The 24,189-nt window shown below is 51.0% G+C and overlaps 1 protein-coding gene, 1 long non-coding RNA gene and 1 other non-coding gene across 7 annotated transcripts; all 3 read right to left on the reverse strand.

Moving 5' to 3' along the window:
- Positions 1–349: 349 nt before the first annotated feature.
- Positions 350–17,135, reverse strand: Npr1 (natriuretic peptide receptor 1). Of its 5 annotated transcripts, none has more exons than XM_078027522.1 (23): positions 17,009–17,135; positions 15,559–16,360; positions 14,705–14,904; positions 14,208–14,321; positions 13,718–13,853; positions 13,277–13,368; positions 12,485–12,620; positions 12,183–12,267; positions 10,642–10,762; positions 10,195–10,269; positions 9,893–9,970; positions 9,373–9,477; positions 8,860–8,934; positions 8,584–8,740; positions 8,011–8,166; positions 7,624–7,792; positions 5,947–6,093; positions 5,724–5,847; positions 5,509–5,577; positions 5,073–5,247; positions 4,704–4,802; positions 1,108–1,199; positions 350–943 (listed from the first exon to the last, which is right to left on the reverse strand). In XM_078027522.1, exons 2-23 carry the CDS (start codon positions 16,274–16,276, stop codon positions 881–883), a joined length of 3,186 nt encoding a protein of 1,061 aa, XP_077883648.1. In that variant the 5' UTR covers positions 16,277–16,360; positions 17,009–17,135; the 3' UTR covers positions 350–880. The 5 variants fall into 5 exon arrangements, with proteins under 5 accessions (XP_077883648.1, XP_040143527.2, XP_013216644.2 ...); XM_040287593.2 differs by lacking the exon at positions 17,009–17,135 and adding an exon at positions 16,858–16,990; XM_013361190.4 differs by lacking the exon at positions 17,009–17,135 and having other exon boundaries at positions 13,718–13,802; positions 15,559–16,726.
- Positions 17,136–20,448: 3,313 nt separating this feature from the next.
- Positions 20,449–24,103, reverse strand: LOC144368506 (uncharacterized). The gene is made up of 2 exons (XR_013428266.1): positions 23,545–24,103; positions 20,449–23,392 (listed from the first exon to the last, which is right to left on the reverse strand). It is a non-coding gene; the product is annotated as an uncharacterized LOC144368506 (long non-coding RNA).
- Positions 23,950–24,021, reverse strand: Trnam-cau (transfer RNA methionine (anticodon CAU)). The gene has a single exon. It is a non-coding gene; the product is annotated as a tRNA-Met (tRNA).
- Positions 24,104–24,189: the final 86 nt, after the last annotated feature.

Consider the following 24,189-nt stretch of genomic DNA (forward strand, 5'->3'; position numbering starts at 1 on the left):
GTTTCTCTTAAGAATGTCCTTCATAAAGTAGTAAAAAATTATTGACATATAATGGGTTTATTATTGTTATCCTGAATGACTCAATCAATAAGCATTCATTTCACTTTCTTCGCTGTGGTCATTTTCATGTCTAATATGACCGATATCAATAAGTATAACCCACACAAGCAAAGGTTCTGCACTTCTGCAAAATTCAAAGAGGGTTCCGTGGTCTCCTCAAAGCTGCAGGTGACTGCCGGCATTTTCAGAATCTACATTCCCAGTTGGAGAAACAAGTCTTTTCGAAGCAGAAGGTAGAGAACATGGCTATGTTTTCTGGCAATGCTCTCTCCCTTAAGAAGAGACACTGTCACTGGAATAAAGATTTTAATGGTCTGTTCACAGGAGAACAAGGCCCACAGGACCACAGCCCCTCCCCATGGCCCCTCTTCTCGCCTGTGCATTGTGCCCACTGTCGGGTGGAGGAGTGGGTGGTGGCTATGGGTGGGATGGTATTTGTGGTCCCTGTGGCTCAGGCCCACATCTGGACCTTCCACCCCCTCCATTGACTAGAGTCCCTTTTCATACCCCCTGTGGTAATTTTAATAAAAGTCACAGTGTAGCAAGGCCGAGGGAGGAGGAGCCCGTTAGGGGACGCGGAGGGGACATGTGCCTGCACCGGTGCCATTTTGGGTGAGTGTGTGATTTGGTCGGTCCTGTGAGCTCTGGGTTCTTCCCTAGGCCAGTCATCTCTCAGAGTCACACCCGGGGTCTCTATTGGGGTCTGGGGGCCTGAGCTGTTCCAACCACGGTTCTCTCCTCCTTCTGCAGTGGTGGGGCTGCTGGGGGGAGAGGTGGAGGCCAGGCATCGGAGGTATGGAAGGACAGCAAGGGGGGCCGGTCAGCCTCTGGTGCTACTTCCCCGCTCCCCCAGGAGCCAGTAGGTCCGGACCTTGCCTTTGCCCTGGAGGGAAAAAATAAAAAATAAAAGGTTGGGGTGGGGAGTGGCACAACTACTGCCCCAAATCAGGGAGGAGGCCTAGAAATGGGAGTGGCGTTGGCTGCTGGAGAAGGGTACCCCCACCCCAGGACCCCAGGGACCGTGATGGCAGGGACTTCTTTCTCTACCTTCATTTCCACATCCCCTCGAAGCTCCAGCTCAAAACCATCAAACTCCTCCAAGACTGCCTTGGTCTCAGAAGACAGGTGGATCTTCAGCGCTGAGTAGGACAGGGGAAGGGAGATGGAGTGCGAGGGACGGAGCAGGCAGAGGAGACCAGGGACTGGGGTGGACAGATGCCCTCCTCCATCCGTTGGCCCCAAAGCCTCTTAACTCAGAGAAGTCCCACCCTCTCTACGTACGTGTGACTATACTGTGTGACTATATTGGCTCCTTTAGAATTCTAGAGCTGTGCTGTCTGATATGGTCGTCATAAATAAAAATGTCATCATAAATAAAATCACTATAAATAAATATGTCATTATAAATAAAACACTATAAATAAATATGTCATCATAAATAAAAATGTCTAAAATAACTGAAACGATATGCAGCTAAAGATTCAGTGCCTCGCTGGGCTCAGTGGTGCACGCCTGTAATCACAGCCACTTGGGAGCCTGAAGCTGGAGGATCACAAGTTCAAGGACAGCCTCAGCAATTTAGTGAGACCCTGTGTCAAAATAAAAAATCCAAAGGTCTGGGGATGTAGCTCAGTGGTAAAACACCCCTGGGTTCAATTCCCAGTTCAAGAACAAAACCCAGCCAAAGATTCTGTGCCTTGGTTGTATTAGACACACTTGAAGGGATCCACAGCCACATGTGACTAAAGTCTGCAATACTGGACAGTCAAACTTGCAGGACATTTTCATGACTGCAGAAAATAGTATTGGAGCCAAGAGTGGTAGCACATGGCTGCCTATAATCCCAGCAACTCAGGAGGCTGAGGCAGGAGGATCGCAAATTCAAGGCCAGCCTTGACTTTTTTATATACCAGGGATTGAACCCAGGGGTGCTTAATCACTGAGCCACCTCCCCAGTCCTATTTATGTTTTATTTTCTTAAATATATTTTTTAGTTGTCAATGGACCTTTATTTTATTCACTTATTTATATGCGGTGCTGAGAATCAAACCCAGTGCCTCACATATGCTAGACAAGTGCTCTGCCACTGAACCACAATACTAGCCGTTATGTTTTATTTTGAGGCAGTGTCTCACTAATTTGTTAAGGGCCTTGCTCAATTGCCGAGACTGGCCTCAAACTTGCAATCCTCCTGCCTCAGCTTCCTGAGCCACTGAGATTACAAGCGTGCTCTACCATGCCTGACTCCTCTGCCTTGACATCGTAGTGAGACCTAAATAAAAATTTTAAAAAATTAAAAGAGCTGGGGACGTAGCTCACTGGTAGATCATCCCTGAGTTTGATTCCCTGTACCGCACAAGAAAATACTATTGGAGATTGCAGTTTTAGCTCAGTAGTAGAGTACTTGCCTGGCATGTGTAAGACACTGGGTTCAATCACCACATAAAAACAAATAAATTAATTAAATAAAGGCATTAAAAATACAATAACATTTTAAAAAATACTACTGGGCAGTACGGTTATAGAGTATCATTCAGATCCAGAGGGACAGTGTAGCATAGTGGTTAGAAGCTGTGGATCCTGCTCTGCCTCAGCATGAATCCCTTAGACGTTTGCTTGGGTAATTAATATAAACCGTGTCTCATTTTCTAAATCTATGAGATGCTGATAGAGAAAACACCATCTCAAAGGGATGCGTTCCTGTTGTGAGGATTAGAATCATTCATCTGGGTTGGATCCCCAGCCCCATAAATAAATAAATGAATGATTCAAACACCACGCGGCCCATAGGAAGCTTTACGGAAGCCCTTGCTATCTGTTACGTGACTCCATCCTCTCATTTTATGGCTGAGGAAATGAGACCCAGGGCAGAAGATCTGCCCCAGCTGCCGAGGAGATCAGAGATGGGCCCACCAGTCCCATACTCCTTCCCTGGCCACTGTCTGACCTCATGATACTTCTCCCCGGGTCGGCATCATGGGGCCTCCTGTTATCAGCCATTTCTGAGAATGTGCTCCTTGTGGACCTCAGGGAGAAGCTCTCTCCGACCCCGGAGCCTCAAACCCAGGGCCCAGGGAATATCTGCTGAACCAGACCCCACAGGGCTCCCAGGGCTGGACCCTTGGATGGGGTCCATATAGACTCCTCAGCTAAACTCTGGCCTGGCACAGGTATTTATGGCTCAATAAATATTTACTGACTTGAATTGTGTCAAATACAGAAGAAGCTGGATAGCAGAGAAACAGAAAGCAGGATGAAAGGAAAGGGTGGGAGCCAGCATTTATAGATACCTACTGTGTGCCAGGAGCTGTGCTAGGGTTGTTTGGTTTTTGATTTTTTTTTTTTTTTAACAGCCCTGAGATACAGATAAGCTGCTGAGTCTCGAAAAAGCTGAGTGACATTCATGTGCTAGGCATTTGTACAGCTTCTCACATATTCCTTACGAGGTAGATATTTTTTTGTTTGTTTTTTGGTACCAGAAATTAAATCCAGGGGTGCTTAACCACTGAGCCACATCCCCAGCCCTATTTTATATCTCATTTAGAGACAGGGTCTCACTGAGTTGCTTAACACCTCATTTTTGGTGAGGCTGGCTTTGAACTCACGATCCTCCTGCCTCAGCCTCCTGAGCCACTGGGATAACAGATGTGTGCCACTGAGCCCCTCACGAGGTAGATACTTTACCTTCATTTTACAGATCAGGAAAACCAGGACTCAGAGAGGGATAGCACATTGATACAGCTAGCTCTGGAACTGAGAGTCACGCCCTAGTTGTCTGCCTTTGCAATCATCTTCACCACACCAAAGATGGAGCAGAGGGCCTTAAAGGTGTGATTCCTGCTAGGCACTGTTGAACACTGACCCAGAAATACTTTTTTTGGTACTGGGGATTGAACCCAGAAGTGCTTTACCACTGAGCTACGTCCCCAGAACTTTTTATTTTTTTATTTTGAGACAGGGTTTTGCTAAGTGGCTTAGGCTGGCTTTGAATTTGCAAGTCCCCTGCCTCAGCCTTGCCCAGGGTGCACCACTATGCTCAGTTGGTCCTTGACTTTTACTATAGTCCAATCTTTTGACTTGTGATCATGTGAAAGCCACATACATTCAATTCTTTGAATTCTGATCTTCTCCTGGGCTATGTGCAGTACGTGACCTCCTGCCCTTGTGGGTGGCAGCTGCCCTGGGACGCAGCTCAGGGTCTGCCTCATGACTCCAAAGGTGAACAGCCTGTGCTCCAGGGTACATTGTGCTGCTAGCATCTTTTGGATATTGCATTTTGTTTTCACATCCCATCATGTCTACAAACACTCGCCTGTGTGTGAACATGAGATATTCAATACTTTATTACAACACAGGCTTTGTGTTAGGGGGTCTTGCTGGCTTTGGGCTAATGTAAGTGTTCCGAGAATGTTTACGGTGGGCTACGTAAGCCATGATATTCCCAGAGGTTAGGTGTGTTACTGTATTTTCAACTTACAATGTAACCCCATCCTAAGAGGAGAGTCATCTGCATTATGAGAAGGGTATGTGGGAGAAGAAAGGACTAGAAGCCAGAACAGGGACTGCCTAGGTTAAGCTGCCACAGTGCGGCCATTCCTTTGGCTACCCGGCCCTCCTCCTCCCCTCTAGGAGGGCCACTATACCTTCCCCATTGGACTCCATTCTTGAGGCAGTGTTGACAGTGTCCCCAAAAAGACAGTAACGGGGCATCTTCAGCCCTACAACGCCAGCACACACAGGTCCTAGGAGGGACAAGGGAGGGAACAGAGTCCATCACACTAACGGGGGTGAGAAGGGAGTTAAGGGAGACTGGTAGGCGCCCCAGGAGAGGCTGGAGGTGGGCTATGAGGGGAGGAGAGGGAGAGAGGGAGAGGGAAAGGAGGAGAGAGAGGGGGAGTGGGGACAGGGAGGGGGAGACCGAGATGGGGCCGAGGTGCTGGTCCCAGGGGCGTTCTCCTCGCGGAGCTCCACCTCCAGGGGACCCCTCCCGTCCGTGCTCCTGGCCTCCGCACCTGTGTGGATGCCGATGCGCAAACGCAGCTGCTCCTGGGGCCGGTGGCGGATGCGGAAGGAGCGCACCGCGTCCAGCAGCGCCAGGGCCATGCGGGCCACCTCGCGCGCGTGGAGCCGCCCGTTCCGCACTGGGAGTCCCGACACCACCATGTAGGCGTCGCCGATTGTCTCCACCTGTCGGGCGCGAGACAAGGCCGGGCAGGAGGGCTGGAACTCCCTTCCCCGGGCCACCTGCCGGCCACACCCACGCGCACCGGCTCCCGCCCTGCGCTCACCTCGCCCCTCTGCCTGTGGGTGGGTCCCCCCGGTGGGTGGGTCCCCGTGGGTCCCCCCCCCCCCCGTCACTGCCCATGTGCCCAGGACTTCTCTTTCATACGCCTGAACCTCACCGTTTTCTGACCCTGTCCACGTCTGTCTGTCCCTTCCCATCCCTACCTTGTACACATCAAAGTTGTCTATAACTGCATCAAAGCAAGTGTACAGGTCATTGAGCAAGGTCACCACCTGAAAGGCACAAGAAGCCACGTAGGACTGGAAGGAAGGGTGCTTCCTGGGGTGGGAGGAGGGAACTAGAAGGTAGACCTTGGGGATGGAGAAGTGACACCCAGCTGACCCACCTGGTCTGCCACCTGTGACCGCCCCTGGCTTACCTGCATGGGTGTGCTCTCTGCTGACAGGGCGGTGAAGCCCACGATGTCACTGAAGTAGATGGTCACGCTGTCAAAGGCCTCCGCCTGCACTGTCTCCCCGCGTTTCAGCTGCTCAGCCACTGAGCTGAGGGGTCAGGGCAGGCGTAGACCAGAGTGTGAGGTGGGGGCAGGGGCAGGGGCTGAGTGTGTGTCGGGGGGCTGGTCTGAAGAGATGGGCACTCACTGAGGCAGAATCTGGTAGAGCAGGGCCTCTGCCTTGCGCTTCTCTTCCAGGTAGGCCTGCGTGCGCTCCTCCACGAGCTCCTCCAGGTTGTTGGCATACTGCTCCATGCGGGACAGCAGGTTGTCTAGGATGTTGCTGCTGTTCTCCCTGAGGGGCCCGGGCAGCAGGGTGAGAGCCCTCCCCCAGGCCCTCCCCCTACCTAGGCTTATGGTCAGCCCACCTCCAGCTGCAGCAGGTCCCTGGTGAAGGTGAGAATTGGGGCACAACAGGATAGGGGTGAGCAGGTGAGAAGGATGGGAGGAAAGTTCAATTCATCTCAGAACCCAGGGCCAAGTAGGAAACTTTAGACATTCTGACAGCTTGTTTACCTTCACTGAACATGAGTGAGTTGGAAGGAGGTGGGATGGTGGGCAATGTGGCACACACCTGTGACCCCAGCAACTTGGGAGTTTAACTAGTTCAAGGCCAGCCTTATTATTATTATTGTGGTGGTGGTGGTACTGGGGATGGAACCCAGGGGTGCTCTACCACTGAGCTACATCCCCAGACCTTTTTATTAAGACATGGTCTCAAAGCAGGGTGCATGGCACATACCTATCATCCCAGTGGAAGGAGGAGGACTGAGTTCAAAGCCAGCCTCAGACACTTAGCAAGGCCCTGGGCAACTCAGTGAGACCCTGTCTCTAAATAAAATAAAGGGCAGGGGATGTGGCTCAGTGGTCAAGCACCCCCTGGGGTTCAATCTCCAAAAAACCAAACCAAACAAAAAAGACATGGTCTCCCAGGCTGGTCTTGAATTTAATGATCCTCTGCCTCAACTTCCTCAGTCACTGGGATTATAGGTGTGTGCTCTGGACCCAGCCAGCCTGGGCAATTTAGTGAGACCAAGTCTTAAAATGAAAAGGGCTTGGGACTGGGATTGTGGCTCAGTGATAGTACACTTACCTAGCATGTGGGAGGCACTGGGTTTGACTCTCAGCACCACGTATAAATAAAAAAAATAAAGTCTATCAACAACTAAAAAATTAAAATTAAAATTAAAAAAAAATTTTAAAAAGGGGCTGGGGTTGTGGCTCAGCGGTAGCACACTCATCTGGCATGTGTGAGGCACTGGGTTTGATTCTCAGCACCACATAAAAACAATTAATTAATTAATTACAGGTATTATGTCCATCTACAATTTAAAAATACTTAAAAATAAATAAAGAAAATAAAAAGGGCTGGAGTTGTATTTCAGTAGTAGATAGCGTGTCCCGGGGTTCAATCCCCAGTGCCAAAAAAAAAAAAAAAAAGAGGTGGAGAGGGACAAGGATGAGCTCAGGACAAAGTGACAGGCACACAGGCAGCAGAGAGCTGTGTCTGGGAAAGGGAGACCAGTGGGCTGGGGCAGGAGCTCATGGGGAGGGCTGAGGATAGGGGGAGCGGAGGAGAGGCCAAAGCCGTGTGGCCCATTTATTCTGCACACCACTGTGCCCGGTGTGGGAGAGTGGGCAGGGCTTGGGGTGTTGCTGTAGGTGGAAGAAAGGGGTCTGAATGGTAGGGGGCTGAGGGGACAGCCAAGTTGTACAGAGGGCTGAGAGGCTGGAGCGGCTCCCCCTGTGCCTGCAGACAGACTGAAGTGTGGGGTTTGTAGGTCTAGAGTGGGAAGGGAAGGCGGCCATGACTAGCACCAGTGACCTGTTAAACTTGCGAAGTGTCAGGCGGATCTGCTGAAAGGGTGGCCGCTCCTGTGGGTCCTCGGCCCAGCACCGCTGCATCAGCTGCCCCAGTTCCTCCAGGTGGCTCTGCAGAGCTAGGGAGGGCCGGAAGGGGGGCTGCTCTCCCCGGGTCACACGCTCAATGATCTCTGTATTGGGTGGGGGACAGGGGTTAGCCAGGGGCCCCGTGAGAGGCTGGGGCAGCCAGCTGGAGTTGGTTAGGGAAGCCTAGGACCCGCTGGGCTGGCCTCAGTGGAACAAAGGGTGGTGGCCAGGCCCTGTCTCAGAAGGAAGGGGTAGGGATGCTTCCAAGGGTCCCTCTCCCTGGGGCTGGGGTTCGAGGTAGGGGACATTGTGGCTCTTTCACCTTTGGGACTGAGGTCTAAACCTTCCACGTGGAAGACCCCACTCCTCAGGGCAATCTCCTGGAGGATGATCCCAAAGCTGTACACGTCACCAGCCTGGGAGCCGCGGGAAGGGGGTGAAGCCATTCGCAGAAGCTCAGGAGCTGTCCATAACTTTTCTGTGGGTCAGACATTAGGAGTCACGTGGTGGTGAAGGACCCCAAAGTGAAGGGATGAGGGACTTTATATTCTAGTGGGAAAAGAAAAACTAGCAACGAATATAAGCTTTCATGGCCAAAAAAAAGCAATAATAGAAATAAAGAAGAATATGCGATGAGGCTGGGAAAGAGAGCTTCCGGTGGGGGAGAGGTGGGGGAAAGCCGTGAACCAGCTTGTGGCTGGGACTGGTCTGGACAGAGCACACTGTGTTTAGAAAGGGAAGAGCTCTGTCTTCCCCTTTTTGCTAATGAGAACTGAGTTTGGATTCGGTAGAGGCATGCCCGAGCCAGACAGATCCCAGGCCACCGTCTCCCTACTAAGCTACCCTGGTGGTGCTTGTCGGGTAGGGGGGGTTGAGGGTCAAGAGTTGGGCTCACTGGCATAAAGGATGTGTCCTTGCTCTGGCTCCGGGTCCCTGAAGCTCTCCAGCCCATAGTCGGTGATCTTAAGCACAAAGCGCCCATCTACCACACAGTTGGACGACTTGAGGTTCCCATGGGAGCAAATGGCCCCATTGTGTAGAAACAGCATTCCCTGGGAAAGTTGGGGAGGCAGAGGTCTTGGGCATGAGGGGACCTACCACCAGGGCCAGGGGAGAAGCATACTCAGTCCTCACCCCAACCCCCAACCCCCAGCGGCCCCCCTGGGCTTACCTTGACGATGTCATTGGTGAGTGAGTACCGGAACATCCAGTCCAGGGTGATGCTCTCGTTCTCCAGAATGTCCTGCTGGGGAGAGTCAGACCTGTACCCCACAGACCTCCATGGGGGTGGGGGGAGGATGCAAGGGTCCCACGGACCACACTGGATTTACTCTAGCTGCATTTCCCCCATTCCCATTTTACAGACGGGGCCACTAAAGGCCAAAAAGAGGGAGGCTTGCTAGGCTCCTGTGGCCAGTCAGGGACAGAGCCAGGGCTAGAACCCAGATTTCTGGATTTTTTTTTTTTTCCAAGCAGTACCAGGGATTGAACCCAAGGGTGTTTCTACTACTAAGCCACATCCCCAGCCATTTTCATTTTGAGGCAGGGTCTTGCGGAGTTGCTGAGGCTGCCCTTGAGCTTGCAACCCTCCTGTCTCAGCCTCACAAAGTAGCTGGGGTTATAGGCATGCCCTGCCATGCCCAGCTTGGACCCCAGGTTCGCTAACACTCCCTTGTCCCCTCACCTGCAGGCTCCCTCGGGGACAGTACTCTGTGAGGATACAGATGTTGGGGGGGTCAGTGCAGGCACCCACAAACCTGGTCAGGTGTTCATTCTGTACGTCCCGCATCTGCAGGTGAGAAGCAGCATCAGGAGCATCACAGACACCTCACTCCTCACCAGATGGCTCTCTGGCCTCAGGGACCCTCCCCCTTAACTCCCTAGTCATTGTTTGCAAACGTGTCCACTGGGCCCTTCTCCCCCACAGTCTGCCTCCTACACCCTCTGCCTCCTGGCCTTTTGTTCCCCAGGTCACCACATCAGGTCCCTCCAGGGTCTTCCTCCAGGGTATCTCCAGAGATCTCATCTCTCAGCTCATGATGGGTCCCCTAATCCCATCCCCAGGATGCAAGGGCCCATCCCGGGTCCACAGACCCTAGCTTTCCTAGGACACTCTGAAAACCCACACCTCCCCAGACAGCTCAATTGGCCATCTCCCGGCAGGGGACTCTTCCCCAGGCCACCGCCTCACGCCCCCACATTACATGCTTCAGTTCAAACAGGACGTTTCTCGTCAGCTCAATGCGTTTACGGTTCACATGTTTCACAGCCACCAGGTTGCCCTGAGAAAGGAATGGAGACTGTCACTGTGTGGAGCATGACCTGGTGCCCTGGCACCTCCATCTGCTCCTGACAGCTCGCGCCGCCCTCCAAGACCCCCAGCTGCTCCCAGTGGCACCCCACTCCCCTGAGGATCTCCAACTGCCCCTGGACAGCCCACCCTGGCACCCTCTGCCCCAGAGCACACTTCCACAGCACCCAGGACCAGAAGTCTCCCCAGGCCCACCTTGTAGTAGGCTGTCTTGGCAAACACCTGGAACTGGCCCTCGGTGGTTAGCAGGGAGCCGTAGTTGGAGCCTCTCTGAAGGGGTGAAGAACAGGGGGTCCGCCTAGAGGCCCGGACGCCCCTGGGTGCTTGTGCTCTGGTCTTTCCTCCCCTTCCTTAGCTTTGTGTCACCCATCGTGAAACCTCCCCTGGCTTACTGGTTTTATATTGGTGTCCTCACATATACCGCCTCCTTTGATCTTTCCAAGAGCCCCTGGAGGGAGGCTCCAGAGAGGCAGCCACCACTGAGCCCAGTTCAGAGAGGGAATGGCCTTGCTCAAGGTCATGAAGCAAAGGAAGGCAGAGGTGGGTGTGGAGCCCTGTTTCTACCCTTCTGCTCTTGGTACCCAGGTCCCCCTGGCGAACACCCGCGTTGCCCCCCAGCCCCTCAGACACCAGCATTCTCACCCCGCTCAAGGTCAGCCGGCTGCCCGCGCTCCGGAGGTGCCTCTCCAGGCTGCTGGGCTGCAGGTCCTCCCAGCGCACTCGCCACAGCTCCGAGGCCAGCTCCTTCTCCAGCTGCATCTTCCTGGGGCATGAGACCTACGCCTGAGCTCATGTATGATCCCCCGACCTGGTCAGGAGTGGTCAGCAGTCCCTCCTCTGAGCCCCGAGACCACTTCAAGTATTAAGAGGTGAATGAGGGAATTCTATCTCCCAGGCTGAGGGTCAGAGCCCAGAGCCCGGTGAAATTCTACCTCAACTGGGGACATTGGGGTAGTCACAGTCAATGTCCTCTTGTGGAAATTGGCGGCCACTATATTTATTTCATTCTTACACACACACACACACACACACACACACACACACACACACACACGGTATTAAATCCAGGGATGCTCTACCACTGAGCCACATCCTGATCCCTTTTCATTTTTTTATCTTGAGACAGGGTCTCGATACATGGCCCCAGGTTGGCCTCAAATTTGCAGTCCTCCTGTCTGAGCCTTCTGAGTTGCTGGGATTACAGGCATGCACTCCCACACCTGGCTTTACTCTTAACTGTTATGAGAATAAAAAGAAATATTGTGTGTGGGAAGTGCCTGACACGTGGTCTAGGCTCAATCAGCATTGACTGTCTTCCCTCCCTCCTCTCCTGTATCCTGGATTTCCCTTTCAGCCTCACTGGAAGGCAGGAGTGGGGCTCATTCATCTCTCTTATCCACTCGAGGTCCACCACTGGTCACAGCAGGGCTCATGAACAAGGCCCAGGGCAAGGAAAACCAGTTTCATGCCAGGAGCCGCTCTGCTATGACATCACCTCTCAATCTATCTGCTCCTTCTTGTATCTCCTTGACCTTCTCTGGCCACTTCTATCCCTGTCGCCTCTTTCCTCTCACCCCATTCTCTGTTCTCTTCTCTGTGTCCTAAGGCTATTTATTTATTTATTGTGGTACTGAGGATTAAACATAGGTTCTCACACAAGCTAGGTAGGTGCTCTACCACTGAACTACATTCCTAATCTTTTTTAAAAAATTATTATTATTATGATGATGATGGTACCAGAAATTGAACCCAGGGGCACTTAACCACTAAGCCATATCCCCATCCCTTTTTATTTTTTTAATTTTGAGACAGGGCCTTGCTAAGCTGCTGAGGCTGGCTTTGAACTTGCCATCCTCCTTCCTCAGCCTCCCAAGTTGCTGGGATTACAGGCGTGTGCCACTGAGCCCAGCTTTTTTTTCCCCCTAAATTTTGGCACAGGGTCTCCCTAAATTGTTGAGGCTGACCTCAAACTTGTGATCCCCCTGCTTCAAGTTTCCAGAGTCCCCGGGGATTATAGTTATGCGCCACTGCACTGTGGCATTTTAGGGCTTTTCGTTTCTTTTCTCCCTCTCTCCTTCCGCCTTTCCCCGCTGTCCCTTCACCCCTCCCCTCCCCCCTCTCCCTACACCTCCCTCTCCAAGTCTCCCCCTGTCACCGCACCCCTGGGCCACCGCTGGGCTCACCTGTATACAAAGAAGGAGACAATCAGGATGCTGAGCAGGGCGAGGCTGCCTGCCAAGGCCAGGAGCTCCAGGGTGGACAAGTGGTCTGCAGGAGAGAGTCAAGTGTGGCAAGTGATCTGGGCTCTACGGAGGAGGAGGAAGGGCCTTCCCTTCATCATGGTCAACAGCGATGGATGAAGGGAAGCAAAAGGCCGGAGGAGGCTCTGAATCCAGAAAGGGGTGGGAGAGGAGCACCCACTTGATTCCCCTTGGGAGGGGGCAGTGTCTCCAGAACAGCAGCCTGCAGAGCAAAGGCCAGTCACCTTGGTGGCAGGATGGGTCCTCGTTGTCAAAGCCACATTTAGGGATGTCAGGAGGAGGGTACCCCAGAGGCCAGTATAGTTCGCACCCCGACACGGCCACCAGCTCTTGGGAAGTCCCATTGTAGTTCAGTACAACCTGAGGGAGAGCAGGAATGGTCAAGGGCCTGTCCAGTGACACAGTCCTGCTTCCCACCTCCTCATCCATACTTCTGAGTAGTCACCAAGCCCCTGCTGTGACTGCCTACAGAGAGACCTCATACTTGTTCCCCTGGAATTAAGGGGCAAACATTTGAAAATGACTCAAGGGCTTTATAAAGAAAGCTGCATGTAGAACCCCACGCCTACACTCAAGGACTTTAGAGCCTCCATTAAAGCACAGAATCTACAGGACAAGGTAGCATCCATCTCAATCCACATTCCCAAGCCTCATCTTTGCATTTCTCTTCCAGGAAACCTGCCTGGATTTGATCCTTGGTGCCTCTGGCCTCAATCCCTGCCAGTCTCTCTACTGTGTTTACTGTGCCTAGGCATTCCTTTTAGCTCAGAGTCGACCTGACTGCTGGGAGGAGTCTTGCTTTCCTTAGGAACTCCCCAAGGAAAGGGCTGTGCTCCCTCCTTAGACATGGGGTTCCCCATGCGAGTCCCTAGCATTCTGGTTGCTTCCCCAGAATGGAACTGGGCCTGTTTTGTCCAGGGCTTTCACAGATGTCCAGGCAGGGCTGCGGGGGAGGGCAGGAGGGTGCGATGTCATCCTGAGTAGACACACGGTCTTCTGAGTGTGTGCACACGTACCCTGAAGGCACCGGTCTCAGGGTCCATATCCCAGAGGGAGAAGTCAGTCTCACGATCTCCATTACTATCAATTTTCAGGTATCCTGTCACACCTGTGGGCAGGGGCAACATAGCTGAGTTGTGAGAAAATTCCCGTTCAGGGAGGTCCCACTTCCATGTCTCCATCTCCTGATCTTCAAACATACATAGGCACAGAAGAAGAGCCAACAGGACCGCTGTGTTGGCAGCAGGAAAGACTGAGATGGGACACGTGGGAGGACTGGATGGATCTGGGGGATGAGGGAAGGAGAGCCTGAAAGAAGCTGTGGAGGTTCTTATAAGAGAAAGGGAAAGACTGGTCGTGGGCAAATGGCTACCTGAGTGGCAGGGCTACAAGCTGGGGCACATGGTACTCACCCCCCTCCCCTAAAAAGCCCTTTCCAGTCAATCCCAGGCCCTGACCTGGGAAGCTTCGGTTCCACATCCTCTGAGTGATGGTCTCCCCATTGGCGACAGTTCCCCCGTGTGCTAGCGTCTCTGTCGCTGCCTGGACATAGAGCAGAAGCCCATCATGGAAGGATGCAGGGATGAGGTTCTCCTGCAGGGACAGAGAGAAGTCAGCTGGGGGGAAAAGGGGAAGATGAAGGGTCCAGAGCAGGGTGCCATGGGGAGAGGACAGGAGGCACCGGGAGCCCAGACAGGACACATAAAATACACCCACAGTATGGGACTGGGCAGACAGGACAGGGTTAGTCAACCCCATTTTACTGATGAGGACCTGAGGTTTAGGGGTTGAACTTGTCACTGTCACCTCGATCATCCAGAGAGATAAGGAGTCAATGGGAAGGGAGGCAAGGGGAGACCCGGAAACACTGAGATGTGGGAAAGAACAGGATGGAGTCTGGAGGAGAGCCTTGAAGCAAAGTCAGGAGGTTCCAGGACCCCCTCCTACCAGGCCATCTTCCATGGTGAAGTTGAACTGCTCACGGGCCAAGACTTTGAGCTGCTTCAGGAATTCCAAGTACTCAGGGTTATCCGGTTCTTTATATGTAATGATTTTGGCAGCCTGAGGAAGGGGTCAGAGAGCGAGCTAGGAGCTGATCCTTGTTCCCCCAGTACCCTGTGGCACCAGTTGTCAGGGAGCCAACCTCACAGGCCAGCCTCTCTGCTAAGGTCAAGGTCAAAGTAGACCCTATTTCCTGCATGAAGTGGTCCCTGCTCTTGAGCGAGGTTCTGGAGTCTTAGCCCAGCGTGTGGAACTTCAATGTACTCCCTCTTCGAGCCCCATTGTCTTATCTTTTTAGCCTTCTGGCTCTGAAGTCCCTCATGAGCACCAAGAACACCTTTTATTTTATTATTTTTTCCTCCTTTCAGATACTTAGGGACACAGTATCTAGAAACAAGTCTCAACAGCTCAGTCCCTCAGCATGGGCAAACCCTGGCACTCACCTGAAAGGCCAGGCGGGCACTGACATCGCGCCCGTCTCCTCTCTCCCAGGGCCTGCGGGGAGCAGGGCCCTGTGCCCCTTGTAGGCTTTGCCCGAAGACATCCAGGTGGAAGAAGACATAGTCTTCCCCACTGAGGCCGGCGTCCAGGGCCAGGAGCATGAGTGTTCTGAATGCATCTGGGGAGCTGCAGATGTAGATGACTGGAAGGAAAGGAGGAGTCAGCCAGGGAAAGGAAAGGGTAGGGAGGCCGGCTCGCGGGGAGGACGAGGGACCTGGTGGCGGTTAAATGGCACTGGCTCAGTTTAGGCAGTGGCAGGAGAAAGTTGAAAAAGGGTGAGAGGAGGAGGTGTGGAGGGTGGGGAAGAAAGGAGCAGAGCTGGGCAGAGCGGGAAAGGAGAACCAAGGCGGGAGCAGGTGGGACAGGAGGGGAGGAGGCAGAGAAGGGCCAGCTGTAGAGGGATGGGTGAGAGGGTGTGTGGGAGCCGCGGGAGGAAAGGATGGAGGAGGGGAGAGGGCAGTAAGAAAGAGAGGGAAACGGGAGGGAAAAAAGGGACAGGACCTACTAGGTAGAAGGAGAGCAGGCACTTTTCCCCTAGGGTAAACCCTGGGCAGTCAGGGAAACAGGGAGAGGTGATAGGGTAGGAGCGTAAACGGGGAGGGGGGCGCAGGGAAAGAGAAGGAAGTAGAAACCCAGAAGTTGGGGAGCGGGGGAGGCTGAGACAGGAACGAAGAGCCTCGGGAAGAGAAAAGACTGGCCCAGAGCGGAAGGGAGACGAAGGCCAGCGCCCTGCACGCTGTCAAAGGTCAAAGGCGTCAGGACGAGGTGGAGAAATGGGGGTGGGGGCCTCTCTCACCTCGGCCTTTGCGCCGGACGGTCCGCAGCAGCTTGGTGTAGTGGTCGTGGTCGCCCTCGGCGAACTCCAGGTGGTCCACGGTGATGTTGAGGCGGTCGCGGACCCGCATGTACAGCCCCTCCACCACGAAGAAGCAAGGCTGGTCGTCGCCCGGCCGGTAGGCGTAGAGCACCAGCGCCCGGCGCTCCCAGCCCAGCCGTCGATGCAGCGCCGCCACGAAGTCGCCCAGCTTGGCGTGGCTGGGTCCTGCGCGGGTGGTCAACGCGTACTCGTCTTTAGCCCCGAAGCCCAGCGCCGGGGCGCCCGCGGTCAGCAGGGGCACCCGCCAGTGCGCGGTGAAGCGCCCCACCGGAGCGGCCGCGTACACGCAGCCGGGGCCCAGGAACACGGCGGGGTTGTGCTCCCACTTGAGGTCCACTGCGGCCAGGGGCGCAGCCGTGTCGGAGCAGGCTCCCAGCGCATTCTCGCTGCTGCCTAGCACGGTGCGGACTGTCCAGCCTGGCAGCAAGTCGGGCTGCGCTTTCACCCGGGTCAGAGCCAGCTCCACCGCGGGCCCCACGCGCGCCCACGACCACGGGTACGAGGTGTTGGCCAGCGGCAACACCACGGCCACGGTCAGGTTGCCCGCGTGGCTGCCCTGGAGCAGCAGCAGCAGCAGCGGTACCAGGAGCAGAAGCCAGCGCTGGCCGGCGCCGGCCGGGCTCTGGCTCGCCGGCATGGCCTCAGTGGGTACCGCGGCGGGCAAGCGCTCCCACCATGGTCTCCTTGGCTCAGCGGCGGGTTCCGGGCATCAGGCGCGTCCCTGCGAGAAGGAGCAGAGCAAGTCGGGGCGCTGCCCGGCGAAGCTGCGATAGTGACAGGCGAGAGCGCCAGGGGCTGGGCCCGCCACCGGGGGGTGCGCAGAGGGAGACTTGGAGCAGGTGGGAGAGAAAGGACGGCCCGAGTGGGAGTGAGCGAGGTGTGTTAGGCAGGGAGAGAGAGAAAGCGGGAGCAGGCGCTGGGGAGACGGGTGAGCGCGCGAGGGAGGGACGGGGAGTGTGCGTTCGAGGCGTGCGAGAGCGCCTGCCCCGGGAGCGTGCCAGAGGGGCGTCTGGCCGGCCCAAGTCTCCGGCTGTCCAGGGGGAACCGGCCAGGACCCGAGCCAAGCTCTGAACCCTCCCCCCCGCCCCGGGCCGTCTCCCCTCCCAGACTTGGTGACATTAGAGCCCGAAGAGCCAATCCTAGATCTCTAGCTCCTTCCTCCCAGCCCGAGGTCTGCGGCTCGCCCCCGCCCCGGGCTGGTGCCCTTTCCGCAAAGACCCTCTTTCCGCTGCTCTGCAGCCGGACGTCTTCCTCCTGCAGGGCAGCACCCGCCGACCGGCGCCCTCGCCGGGACAGGGAGGAGCTCGGGAGAGTCGGGTGTGGAGGGAGCCAGGGGCCGCCGGCTCCCCACCTCGTCCCGCCCTCCTACCTGCTTCCCCCGGGGGAAGAGGGAGACTGGTGTCGCCTCGGGATCTCGGCGGGGAAGGTGTGTTGGGACGTGGGTATTTGGGAATGGGGCTGGAGAGCGACAGGTTTCTGAAAAAAAAGGCGCTGAAGACTGAGCCCGAGTCCGTTTTACCCAGTCCACCTATGATTTCCCTTCCCGTCCCTGCGCACAGCCGTCCAGAACCTGCAGATTAGCAAAGGAGACGGACCCGGTGGGAGGGAGGCGTTAACTCTTCAGTTCCCAAAGGTCGTGGGAAGGTGGGAAGAGCAGGTGGTGGACTGGGGACTGGGCCGGGGGAGGGGCGAGGAGCGCCAACCTCAGGGCCACTTATACCATATAGGTCTATGTTGGGAGGATTGCTAAAAGGGGTCCGTGGTGGCAGTGGAGGAAATGATGTTGGAAATGACCTCTGGAGGTGTAAATTGAAGAAGAGGGTTTGGGGGCACTTGACCGCTGGGCCCCCTGGCCCAGATGGCTGTGGAATCAGTCTGCCCTCTAATGTTCTTAAGGAGTCATTGACGGTATTGCTCTGCCAGCCTCTTCAGAACCTGGAACCTAATAAGCAGGACCTAAGATAAGCAATCTTCTGTTAAGCAAATAATACAATATACATTAACCACTGCAACCGAGGCATGAGTGAATTGCTAAAGGGCCTAGATAAGGGCTATTAATTCTGCCTGGATTGGGGCCAGGAAAATCTCCAAAGAGAAATAATTCAACAAGGGTAGAAGAATGAGAAAGGTATTTTGTGTAGAGAGAACACAGTGGGTTTTTTTTATTATTATTTGTTCTTTTTAGACATACATAACAGTAGAGTGTATCTTAACCTAGTATACATACATGTAAAATAAGTTATTCTAATTAGGATCCGATTCTTGTGGTTATACATGATGGGAAATTACACCAGTTGTGTCAGATTCATTTTACTGTCTTTCCTATTCCTATCTCTTCTCCCTTATCTTCATTCCCTTTTATCTAATACAATGAACTTCTATTCTTCCCTCCTCTACCCTTGTTGTGTATTAGCATCCTCATATCAGAGAGAACATTTGGTCTGTGGTTTGTGGGGATTGGCTTATTTCACTTAGCTCGACAGTCTCCAGTTCCATCCATTTACCACCAAATGCCATAATTTCATTCTTCTCTCTGGCTGAGTAATGTTCTATTATGTATGTATACCACATTCTCTTTTTCCATTCATCTGTTTCAGGGCTCCTAGGTTGATTCCATAGTTTAGCTATTGTAAAGTGAGCTGCTATAAACATTGATGTGGCTGCACCACTATGGTATACTGATTTTATGTCCTGAGGAGTGGAATAACTGTGTCAAATGGTGGTTACATTCCAAGTTTTCTGAGCAATCTCATTCTGCTTTTCAGAGTGGTTGCACCAGTTTGCAGTTCCACTAGCAATGTTGGGTGTACCTTTTCCCCCACATCCTCACCAACACTTATTGTTACTTGGATTCTTGTTAATTGCCATTCTGACTGGAGTGAGATGGAATCTTAGTATAGTTTTAATTTGCATTTCTCCAATTGCTAGAGATGCTGAATATTTTTTCATATATTTGTTGACCAATCATATTTCTTCTGTGAAGTGTCTAGTTCAGTTCCTTTGCCCATTTATTGATTGGCTTATTTGATTTTTTAAATATTTATTCTTTCTTTTTTCTTTTTTTAAGTTTTAGATGGACACAATACCTTTACTTATTTATTTATTTTTATGTGGTGCTGAGGATCAAACCCAGTGCCTTTCATGCAAGAGGAAGGCGCTCTGCCACTGAGCCACAATCCCAGCCCCTAAATATTTATTTTTTAGTTGTAGTTAGATACAATACATTTATTTTATTTACTTATTTTCATGTGGTGCTGAGGATTGAATCCAGGGCCTTGAACATGCCACAACCCCAGTCCCTTATTTTTTTGTTTGTTCGTTTGTTTTGTTTTGTTTTGTTTTTAAAGTTCTTTATATATCCTGAAGATTAATGCTCTATCTGAGGTGCAGGTGGCAAAGATTTACTCCCATTCATATTCTTGACTATTTCCTTTGTTGGGAAGAAGCTTTTAAGTTTGATACCATCCCATTTATTGATTCTTGATTTTACTTCTTGTGCTTTAGGAGTCTTGTGTGGAAGTTGGTTCCTAAGCTGACATGTTGGGTGTGCATTCTGTTCTGTTAGATGCATGGTCTCTGGTCTAATGCCTAGTCCTTGATTCAATTTGAATTGAGTTTTGTGCAGGGTGAGAGATAAGGGTTCAATTTCATTCTGCTACATATGGATTTCCAGTTTTCCCAGCACCACTTGTTGAAGAGGCTGTCTTTTCTCCAGTGCACATTAATGGCATCTTTGTCTAGTATGAGGTAACTATTTAATGTGGGCTTGTCTCTATGTCTTCTATTATGTTCCATTGGTCTCTTTTTGTTACTATAGCTCTGTAATATAATTTAAGGTCTGGTATTGTGGTGCCTCTTGCTTCACTTCTTTTTTAAAATATTTTTTTTTTAGTTGTAGTTGGACACAATACTTTTATTTTATTTATTTATTTTTATGTGGTGCTGAGGATCGAACCCAGTGCCTTGCTCGTGCTAGGCGAGTGCTCTACCACTGAGCCACAACTCCAGCCCCTCCCCTTCACTTTTCTTGATAAGGATTGCTTTAGCTATTCTGGGCCTCTTATTTTTCCAAGCGAATTTCGTAATTACTTTTCCAATTTTTACAAAGAACGTCTTTGGAATTTTCATAGGAATTGCATTAAAATTGTATAGTGGTTTTGGTAGTATGGCCATTTTCACTATATTAATTCTCCTATCTAAGAATATGGGAAATCTTTTCATCTTCTAAGGTCTTCTTCAATTTCTTTATTTAGTGTTCTGTAGTTTTTATTTTTGAGGTCTTTCACTTTTTTTTTTTTTTAGATCAGTAACAATGTATTTTTTTTTTTGAGGCTACTGTGAGTGGGATAGTTTTCCTAATTTCACTTTCAGTTGATTCACCATTGATATATAGAAACACAATTGAGTTATGGATGTTAATTTTATATCCTGCTACTTTGCTGAATTCATTAATGAGAGAACATACTATTGAAGTATATTTCCTACACATGCAGTTTTAGGAGACATATGAATTTTCTTGTTGTCTATAGTTAGTGGCCCAGAGATAAATATGCTTTGTTTGGCTTGCATGAACCCAAAGTCTTGCACAGGCTAGACAAGTTTTAACACTGAGCTACATCCCCCAAACCAGCCCTTTTTATTTTATTTTGAGACAGTCTTACTAAGTTGTGGGAGGCTAGCCTCAACTTGCCATCCTCAGGCTTCCGAGTAGTTGAGATTACATGGGTGGGCCACAACATCCAACTATGTTCTTTCTATATATTTCATTAAATTGCCCATATTTAAAAATCAACAGATGGTACATGAATATTGGGATTTCTGACTTTTATTGAAACAGAAGAGCTAGTAATATAGGCCCCTCCATGGACAATCAGATGGAACAAGAATCTGTGACCTCCTTCAAATGACTAGTTCATTCCGGTTCTGTCTTAGTTGGCTTTTTCCACTGCAGTAACTAAAAGATATGACCAGATCAACCTTAGGGTAGGGACATTGTATTTGGGGGGCACAGTTTCAGAGGTCTTAGTCCACAGAAAATCAGCTCCATTCCTTGGGGTTCCAGGTGAGGAAGAACATCATAGCACAAGAGTGTGGCAGAGGGAAGCAGCTCATATGATGATCAAGGAGCAGAGAGAGGGGCTGGGGCTGGGCCTGGGGCTCAGTGGCAGAGCACCTGTGGCACATGTGAAGCACTGGGTTCCATCCTCAGCACCACATTAAAAATAAATAAAGATATTATGTCATCTACAAAGGAGGAGGAGGAGGAGGAGGAAGAGGAGGAGGAGGGAGACAGACAGACACAATCCACTCTCCAGATACAAAATATAAGCCTGGCATGGTGGCCCTCACCTGTAATCCCAGTAGCTGGGGAAGCTGAGACAGGAGGATCGCCAGTTCAAAGCCAGCCTCAACAACAGCAAGATGTTGAGCAACTTCAGTGAGACCCTGTTTCTAAATAAAATACAAAATAGGGCTGGGGATGTGGCTCAGTGGTTGAGTGCCCCTGAGTTCAATCCCTGGTTACCCCCCGAAAAGAAAAACAAACAAAAACAACAAAATATATACCCCATAGCCATGCCCCCAATGTCCCACTTCCTCCAGCCTACCCTACCAGCCTCAGTTACCAGTCAGTTAATCCCTATCAGGGGATTAATTCTCTGATTGGGTGAAGTCTCTCATAACCCACTCATTTCTTCTCTGAACCTTCTTGCATTGTCTCACACATGAGCTTTTTGGGGACTCTTCATATCCAAACCATGACAGGTTCCTACCCAATGTGCTTTACTCAAAGCATTACCTGCCTGGCTGCAGTGGGAGCTTGTTTTCAACTCTGATGACTGAGGAGGGGAGGCAGGAAAGAGGGCAGAGGGGACAGGTCACGAAAACCTTTGTGTGATAGGCAAGTCTTTGTCTTGAGGTGGGGAGGGGAGAGGCCAGATGTTGTAGAGGTGGATAGGAGATGGGGAAATGTTTTGTGGTATCTCATGGACTTTGCAAAGTGAAGGGTTGAGGTGACATTGACACTTTGGTTGAGGAACTGGGAGTTTTTTATGGGGGAGACTGAATTTGAGTTTGAGTTTGAGGTGTCTATAGATACCCTAGTGGAGGTGTTCACTAGGCTTCTGAATTCGTGGGATTGGAGCTCAGAAGTAATACTGAACTAGAAATAAAGTTTATAATCAAACTCTCAATAATGGAGTAACTCTAGTAGCAGACAATTTAAAAATGTTTTAAAAAAACATTTGTGTGTGTGTGTGCTGCTACAGATTGAAGAATCCTGAGCTTCAAGAATGTTCTATCACTGAGCCACATCCCCAGCCCTATTTTGTATCTTATTTAGAGACAGGGTCTCACTGAGTTGCTTAGCACCTCTTTTTTTGCTGAGGCTGGCTTTGAATTTGTGATCCTAGACCCCAAATATTTTAAAACAAAAGTTAAGAACTGTGTGGTGGTGCAGGCCTATAATCACAGTGACTCAGAAGGCTGGGGCAGGAGGATTGCAAATTTAAGGGCAGCTTCAGCAAATTAATTAGCAAGGGGGCTGGGGATGTGGCTCAAGCGGTAGCGCGCTCGCCTGGCATGCGTGCGGCCCGGGTTCGATCCTCAGCACCACATACCAACACATGTTGTGTCCGCCGCCGAGAACTAAAAAATAAATATTAAAAAAAAAAATTAATTAGCAAGGCCCTAAGCAACTTAGTGTGAGACTCTGTCTCAAAAAAAAAAAAAAAAAATCAAAAAGGGGCTAGGGATGTGATTCAGTAGTATAGTGCCTCTGGGTTCAATCCTGTGTACAAAAAAAAAAAAATGTGGATAAAAAGATAAAAACATAAGAGGCTAGGTGCAATGGCATTTGTCTGTAATCCCAATGATTTGGGAGGCTGAGGCAGGAGGATTGCAAGTTCATAGACCAGCATCAGAATGGGGGTCTGTCTTAAAAATAACAAATAAAATGGGCTGGGGATGTGGCTCAGTGGTAAAGCATCTCTGGGTTCAATTCCTGGTATAAAGCAAACAACAACAACAAAAAAAACAAAAACCATAAAAGATAGGCAAGAACTGGGTGTGGTGGTGCACATGTGTAATCTCAGCAATTTGAGAGGCTGAGGCAGGAGGATCACAAATTCCAGGTCAATCCCGGGCAATTGCCAGACCCTGTCTCAAAATAAAAAGGGCTGGTGATGTAGCTCAGTGGTAGAGCACCCCTGGGTTCAATTCCTAGAACCACAAGAAAAAAAAAGGACTATTATTCCAGATGGTAGGCTGGAGATGCAGGAAGGAAGAAATAAAGAGCATTAAAATGATTAGTCTAAATGAGCACTAAATTAATAAACATTGCTGCTTTGTGGAATTCAAGTGTACATATGTATATAATTTGAATTCTGTATACATATACACCCACACCTTCACGAGGAAAATGAATGCATCCCATCACAAGAAACATGTACAAGCATGTTCCACACAGAATGTCTTAAACTGGAAACAACACAGGTGGGTGTAAGTGTGCCTCAGTGAGCTAGAGGTCCTGAATTCATCAAGAACTTAATGGATAGAAAACTGGTAGGTATGTTACTATACAAAACACACTACTCATAAAGACAGAAGAGCTGGCCTGGGGGTGTGGCTCAGGGGCCCACTGCTGGCCTGACATGGGCTGGGCCCAGGGTCCAATTCCCAACATGGGGGTGGGGTGGGGATGATAAATGTAGAAGATGGAAGAATCTCGAAGTCAGATGAGCCAAAGGAGCCAGACCTAGAGGAAGGAGAGAAAGTACATTTGGTGTGAGTCTGTTTATGTGAAGATCAAAACAGACAAAGCTGATGTACACTAATGGAAATCAGAACAGCTGTTCCCCGCAGCGCAGGCACCAGGCACCGGAATGAGGCGGTGGACGTGTTCCTTACCTGGCTGGAGTCATTTACCCTTCAGATCTACGCACTCCGCCCTGGAAAAGGATAAGGAATCACAGCAACTCTAGAATCTAAGTCGGGAGGAGTAATGGAGGTCAATGGAATTCAATTATTCCTGCACTTTCCACAGGGGGTGAGGCTGGGCTTCTCTGCTGGCCACTGCTCCGGCTCCTGTGCACCGGCCTCTCCATTGGCCTCCCAGGCTCCTGCCTTAGGGCTCTACACGTGCTCTTCATTGCTGTCTAAAGTCTCTTTCTACTTCCCTCCACGTTGTTTGTCGGTGGCAAAAACAGCTCCTAAAAATTCAATTTTGAGGAAGAAACAAAGAAACTAGAATAGTTTAGCTCTACAGAAGAAAGGTAAATTACCTGCTCTAGAAAACAAAACATTGCACTCCGATAGCAGAGGATGGTTTCGATCCATCGACCTCTGGGTTATGGGCCCAGCACGCTTCCGCTGCGCCACTCTGCTACCTGCGACAGAGCCTTCTCATAATGCCTACACAAAGTTCTCTACGTGTTCGCCGTCCTGGAAATTTTTTTCCCTAGCGCCATCTAGTGTCCAGTCGAAAACTGTCACTACTGTTAAACCTAGTTTTATTGGCTCATTCCTGACACAGTGGGCGTTTTTTATTTGTTC

Source organism: Ictidomys tridecemlineatus, chromosome 11 (assembly GCF_052094955.1).
Source record: "Ictidomys tridecemlineatus isolate mIctTri1 chromosome 11, mIctTri1.hap1, whole genome shotgun sequence".
In the NCBI taxonomy this organism is placed as follows: domain Eukaryota; kingdom Metazoa; phylum Chordata; class Mammalia; order Rodentia; family Sciuridae; genus Ictidomys; species Ictidomys tridecemlineatus.